Raw genomic sequence first — 7,161 nt, 5'->3', positions numbered from 1 at the left:
GTTGACCAGTCAACCTAGTTGACCATGGGATGACGAACAATCCATTTAAAATTCACTGACAGTTTATGGAATTACTTTGGGTCCATATTTGTAGCCAAACTTGGGGAATGAGCCCTGTTAGATTTCTTTACAAATGGGGTTCAATTGGTCCTCATGAAGATCCTTATTCCAATTCCCATTTTGTTTTGCGTCCAAAGTCAAATGCTCATGCTTAGGTTGGAGTTGACCGTCGCTCAGGAATCTTATTTCTTGATGATTGAGGTTGGAGATGATTAATTACTTAGAGGTAAAAGTGGTTTCTATAGTCGAAGCTTGATTAAGGGTGTCATAGCAGATCAAGCCACAATGACATGGTATCTCCCCTTTTTATCTAGGGTGTATCAATAAAGATGCATCCATAAAGATGGATCTATAGAGTAGACAACTTAGATCTAAAGAGGTTTCTTCTGAGGTTCATCCCGTGTTTACAGCTCAATGTAGTGGGTGTGGGATGGTCGGAGTTCGGCCTTAAAAAGAGGTTTTTTGCAGAGTTTTACATGGGATGACTTCCGGATCATGACAATCTGTGTGTGTTGATCAGGGTTGCCAAACGTAGTGTAATCTGTTCGATTTTCTAGGCCTTTGAAGTAAGGGTCAGGACCATGCCACCTGATTAAGACGAAGGTGGTGTGCCTCTGGTCTGCTATTGCACTATGTTGGTGAACTGTTCGAGCATAGACAACCTAGGGCTATCAGACCATCCGTGAGTTTTGGGTAGAAACTCATATTTTTACGGCTCAGTTTCTGGCACGTGGACCGTCCATGGGTTCTTGAAGTTGGCTGACAAGACTTGCTGACATGGCAAATGTAGGACTATCTGAAATTCCATAGAAATGTCATATTCAACTATACTTAACATAGATGTGCAAATAAGATATTTAACATATGTTAATAGATCAACAAATGCACATTGGGTTGTTACATATACCACCTCCATCACCCCTCAAGCCTTCACACATGTTAGGCCTTGCTGAGTACTTTATGTACTCATCAATTGTTGACTCACATATGTGAACCTAAGAAGGACTATGTTGCTCATGAGGAAGCAAACCATGAGGAATAGAAGTTATGCAAGCACCTACAGACCTACTAGGAGATCGAGAGATTAGAAATGTAGGGTTTCCACTGCCGCTTGAGCATGCCTGTGGGATAAAGTTATGCTACGCTATAGTAGGAGCCTGCTTGCTATTAAGACATATAGCCATGACTTGTAAAACTCGACCGTTGTAAGATTATATTTGTAATCAATAAAGCCTATTATTTAAATATAAATCTATATATCATTCTGTGTATACTCTGCGATTGATCTTGGTACGGATATAGATATACCTAAACTCTCAAAATAAAGGTCTGGTATGGTCTAGACATGAGCAGGACTAGCCATACCACCAACCCAAACAACAACTCCCTGCTCCCCTCACCCACCCGTCCACCCAAGAAATAAATCCTTCCTTTGCATACTCGTTAAGATCTGCACAAGTTAATTTGGTGTATATATGATGCCACGTTTGCAAAAATATGCGCAAGCTTAGCGTTGAGGTTAGCATGACAGGTTCTATGTTGAGTATATCTAATTATATCTTGTGAACGAAGATGGAGACAAAAGCACCCTCACTTGCTTTAGTGGGTATGGTATGGAGAAATTTCTTCCCCGCTAGCCATACTGATGTCTCGGGTGTTTGTTATCTTCAACCCGTACCCGTCCTGTTTTTAGATGATTAATTTCTCAATCTCCTTTATTTCATAACCCAAATCCATCACTTGGATATGTTGTTAATTAACCACCAAAATCAGGTTAATAATAACTCCCTTCAACACCACCAGCGGCAGAAATGCTGATTTTGTGAGTACTCTTTTTGTTTCTGATTCACAGTTAGCGTATTTGGTTGCAACATCATATAGTACGTATTCAAGCTTTTACTTTCCAAAATATCACCCTAGTCTGTTAAACGCACATCATTTATTTAGTGCACGCTTCATTCAAGCGCGCGTGTATGTATATATAGCCATTTCAAAAAAATGATTGCCAAATAAAGAGTCACGATCCAGCAGTAGAGACACAATCCTGCCCTACAAATTCATTTGTATGGTATTGAACTAGAAGAAGGTCCAGATGTGCTACAGGACCCCTCTTCCATAGAAAACAGTACAATCAATTACAAATGATTCAAAGCAACGTTTGTACAGCCGTGCTCAATCTAAGTTATCTAAAATGCAATGTATCTCAGCTTTAGTTCATTTGTAACGTTGCTGGCTCAAATCTGACATTACTTCCCCCAAAGAACACATGAAAACTGAACGCAGAAATCCCTAGAAAGATCTCCGCTGTTCTGACCAAGATTTGTGAGGCAAGGAACACCTTATGGCTTAAATGGCGCAAATACAACGACAGAATTGTGACCTCCAAATCCAAAGGAATTTGAGATACCTGCACGGCAATACAAACAAATATAAGTACGAGAAAGAGGTTTTGTTTGGGGGGGTTAATGTGCCTTGAAATTGATACCAACCAACGTTCACTTCATGCTGCTTTTTTACATTAGGTACAGTGTCAAATTCAACCGCTTCCTCTGGGTTCTGCAATCAAAAGAGAATGTAGCTCAGATTTAGTGGCAAACAGATTCTAATAGAATGATAGCTAAAATTACCGTGCTGTTACTTACAAATTGGTTTATGCTTGGATGCACCCATCCAGTAGTTATCGCTTTAACAGTAGCAATGGCTTCCAAACCGCCTGCTGCACCAAGGCAATGTCCTATCATGGACTGCAAATAAAAGATCACATCAACCATCAGGAAGGGGCAATGAATAAATATCTGAAATAATATTGATAAGTTTGAAATACCTTGGTTGCATTTATTTTGATCCCAGATGGGTCCTTGAAGACTTGCTTGATGGCATTCACCTCTGCCAGATCACCAGCAAGGGTTGATGTTGCATGAGCATTAATATAGTTGACCTGCAAATAGTTTGTAAGTGTTCCATTTACATAAGATTCCTCAAAGGATTCGTGAAGTCAAAACCAGCTTATCAAAGCAAATATATAACTGTGAAATGTGTAAGGAATTGGCATTTACAGTGTATAGTTACATGCCAGCTAGATGAGTGAAAATTATATCTGAACCAAAAGTGTGGCAACCATGCCAAATTGCACAACTATGGATCACTATTTAAGAATCAAGAACAACTGTCACTCTAGAAAGTACAGAGTTACAGACAAGGTTAAGCATAATGGAACAAATATGAAATGAAGCAGTATTTTTAACAACTAAAATTCATACTACCTCCTCAGGTGCCACACCAGCATCTTCGAGACTTTGCTTGATGCAAGATGAAACACCAAGACCATCAGATCTCGGGTCAGTCATATGGTAAGCATCACAGTTCACAGCGCCTCCTAAATACTCTGCAATTATTGGTGCATCACGTTTCATTGCGTGCTCTAGGCTCTCCATGACCTTTGTCAAATTGATTGAAAGAACTAGGAATTAGAATATTAATGGATAGAAAATTCATAATTCCATGGCAAAAGGAATGACAAGCATGAAACATCTTATCATCATGCCATAAGAATATACATAGCAGAAGATGAATGATCAATTGAATATAGATTATAGAAAACATTCATCGCAACTGAAGTATTGGAGCAGCTAGAGATAGACCCTGGGCGCATTAGAACTGAATGGAAGTTACTCTTCACAAATTGTTAAACAAAATATATTTTCTATTGCAGTTTATAGGCTTAACAAAATATCAGATAATATATCATACCAGGACTCCAGCTCCTTCACCCATGACAAAACCATCACGATCCTTGTCCCAAGGCCTGGATGCTGTTTTGGGGTCATCATTCCTCTGTGACAGTGCTCTACAGGCAACAAAGCCACCAACACCAATTGGAATAATTGCAGCTTCAGTGCCACCAGCTATCATTATTTCAGCTTCACCTCTACGGATATGGTTTGCTGCAGCATAGAAACAGTAGTTCGACGTAGCACAGGCAGTTGAGATGGAATAGTTTGGACCCATGAAACCAATGTCCATTCCAAGCAGGGCAGAACCCATGTTTGTTATAGCATATGGGATGAAGAAAGGAGTTATTTTTCTGTATCCCTTCTCAATGAGATTCTGAACACCATCAGAAAACACCGTGAGGCCACCCATACCAGTGCCCACAAGCACACCAGCCCGGGTCTTGTCAATCTGTCAGAGAGAATGTTTTACCAATTAGCACCAAACGTAGTATCAAGTATCAACAGTGAGAAAATCTTATAGGACTAGTAAAAATATTAAACTAGCAGATGAAACTACTATCAATACTGTACAAACTAAAGTTTGATGTGCTAGAAAACAATTTGATTTAATCCAAAAATGCTACTCCCTCTGACCTGTAGGGCGTGTTTATTTTGAAGAAATCAAACTCCGTCAACCTGACCAACAACTAGTCAAATTATGTGTGCTTAGGGTACAAAAGTTACATCAATAGATTTATACTCGAACTACTTTTAATATGACATTGGTTTTGTGGAGATTGACAATATTCTAAGACAAAATAATGGTTAAAATATACTTTTGATGACATTATCCTTCCACAATATGCCTGGAAGAAGGGAATACTTTGGTAGAAAAATCGCCATAATGCAAGTGAATCATCAATGAAACAACAGATTTTCGCAAAGCTCATATGTTACTACGAATTAAACCTGTTGTGTCAATCATTCTTTTTAATAAAACTACTACTTTGTTAAGACTAGTCACAAATATATCATACTGAGTTCGACTAATTTTAAATGAATTTTTCAAAAGGCACTGTAGCAGACATGATTTATGTAATCTTCCAATTTTTTTTACCTTAAAAGTAAGAGCCAACCAAAGGCAAGTTACTCACAAGACTAACTTCCAATACACCACAATTGGCTTTGAGTGACATCAAAGGACACCTTTATTATCTATGCCATTTAAGAGTCACCCAGTTTTTATATCAGATACACACCAAAAATACCATTCTAACTGTAAGACATTTGCCCTTTTGCCCTCTAAGACACCACGGTTGCAATGTAAATTGATGTGCTGATTTAGCCAAACAGACAAAACTGTAACATTGAGCTTACCACCCAAAAATAGAGACAATACTATATATCTACACTGATGCACAAATCCTGACATGAGCATTTCGCTGCTGAAAATGTATGTCATAATGCTCTTTAGATTAAGCAATGCTCCCCAGTTCAGGAGTTCCTATGCTGCGGACAACAATGAATTCAGAGACCCTTTACAGCCAAAACACCTTATTCAGTATCTAGCACTACAAAAACCAATACTAATATTCACCAGCTCCTATCCCTAAGAAAAGCTTCATCTTCTTCCCCTGCTATGCACCAAAGAGTTGAAGAACCAGAAGAACCGTGTCAACTTCAAACTACAATCGATCATCCAGGATAGCACATTTTATTTCTTGCCGCACGATATCTATATGTGACATCAAGATCGTTAATCTCAGAGTCTAGACTCAACACAAGTGTTACTCCTCGGGCCAAGATAAGATGGCATATCCTGCCGCCTCTGCATCTAAGCCATCAAGGTCACGAATCTCACTATTCCCGGAGATCACATCTCAATCCAAAGAAAAGGAAATTGAAGTCACCATCACACAATGAACCAACCAACGTCCCCTGATTTATCAAAAGCGCAATACCACAGGACAGTTTATATCTGACGGAAAGATCTCAACGTAACTAGGCAATTCACAACTCTACTTGCCAGTAAAAGTGCAGCATTTAAAACAAAAAGCAATCCGAGGTGTGTTTCCAGTGCTAGCTACCTTTTCCATGGGCTTGGAGCCGTGGGCAATCCCGGCGGCCTCGAGAGCCTTCTTGCCACTGACGATGCAGTACCGGAGGCAGTCGTCGAGGCGGCGGTCGTTCTTTCCGTCGATGTAGCCCTCGGAGGAGAAGCCCCGAATCTGGCCGGCGAAGCGGGTGGGGAACTTAGAGGCGTCGAAGCGGTCGATGGGCCCGATGCCGCTCTCCCCGGCTAGCAGGCGGTCGTAGTAAGCGTCTACGTCGTTCCCGAACACGGAGACCAGCCCCATCCCCGTGATCACCACGCGCTTCTTGGGATCCGTCTCCCGCCGCGGTGCCGCTGCCGCCGTCGCTGAGGCGCGGACGGAGAGGCGCCCTGGGAGATTCCGCCGACCCCGCGGAGCCGCCGCCGGGGCCGCGGCAGCGGTGGGCAGGAGAAGGCTCTGCATGGCGACGGCGGTGGCGGTGGCGGTGGCGAGGGGTGGGACGGGGGAGGAGGAGAGGGTGGCGGCGATGGAAACGAGGCGTGGGGGGAAGAAGATGAGTGGTGTCCTGCTGGCTGCGAGGCGGAGCGTTGCCCGTGTGTATATGGAGGATGGGGTCGTGGGCCCACAGGGGTTTGGGCTTTTGGCGCTGTGGGACTTTGGAGGCGCCGGAGACGGGCAACGGGTTTACCTCGTTCTCAACGGAACGTGGCGGACTATGCAACGGAACTTCTTGTTTGCTCTTGTGATGCGTGTTCCAAGGTTTACGGTTGCCCTTAGTGAAAGAGTCTGTCTGTTATATAACCATGTGTTTTATACAGTTTTAATTTTTTTATACTATAGGATTAAGATCCAACAGTCTCCACCATTCTTCTACCTCCAGCCTCCACAGATCACAGATCACAATTTTTTTTCTATGAAAGGACAAATCACAGATCCGCCGCCGCTGCCGCTGCCATGGCCGACGCGGGCGTGGGGAGGCGCGTCGGGCGCGGGCGCCGGGGCGAGCTCGCCGACGTCGGTGGTCACCGGTGAGAAAGAGAGAGGGAGAGAGATACAAAAAAAAATTCATGTGTTTTTTTGTGCTAAAACACATATGTGTTGTATAACATTTCTATAGTGAAAAACGGTACGCTCAACAAGCCTCTCCTTTAGTTCAGGGCGTGATTGGTTGCCGCATGTGAATAGTTTGTCTCATATTAGAGCGTGAGGCTCCAGCTAACTAGGCTACATGTGTGCATCAAATTCAAAACGGATCAACAGAGTCGGTACATGTTTTACCCATCGGGTAACACGGGTCGACACGTGTGATTTTGTTCCTTCTGTTCGTGACTTCC

The 7,161-nt window shown here is 42.5% G+C and overlaps 1 protein-coding gene across 1 annotated transcript; it reads right to left on the bottom strand.

Moving 5' to 3' along the window:
• Positions 1 to 2,105: 2,105 nt before the first annotated feature.
• LOC136527105 (3-oxoacyl-[acyl-carrier-protein] synthase I, chloroplastic-like) lies at positions 2,106 to 6,418 on the bottom strand. Its single transcript, XM_066519725.1, has 7 exons — positions 5,861 to 6,418; positions 3,811 to 4,242; positions 3,324 to 3,497; positions 2,885 to 2,998; positions 2,703 to 2,804; positions 2,550 to 2,616; positions 2,106 to 2,467 (listed from the first exon to the last, which is right to left on the bottom strand). Exons 1-7 carry the CDS (start codon positions 6,287 to 6,289, stop codon positions 2,400 to 2,402), a joined length of 1,386 nt encoding a protein of 461 aa, XP_066375822.1. The 5' UTR covers positions 6,290 to 6,418; the 3' UTR covers positions 2,106 to 2,399.
• Between the last annotated feature and the right edge of the window lie 743 nt (positions 6,419 to 7,161).

Source organism: Miscanthus floridulus, chromosome 19, assembly GCF_019320115.1.
Source record: "Miscanthus floridulus cultivar M001 chromosome 19, ASM1932011v1, whole genome shotgun sequence".
Classification (NCBI taxonomy): Eukaryota; Viridiplantae; Streptophyta; class Magnoliopsida; order Poales; family Poaceae; genus Miscanthus; species Miscanthus floridulus.
This window is presented reverse-complemented; position numbering and strand designations above follow the sequence as displayed.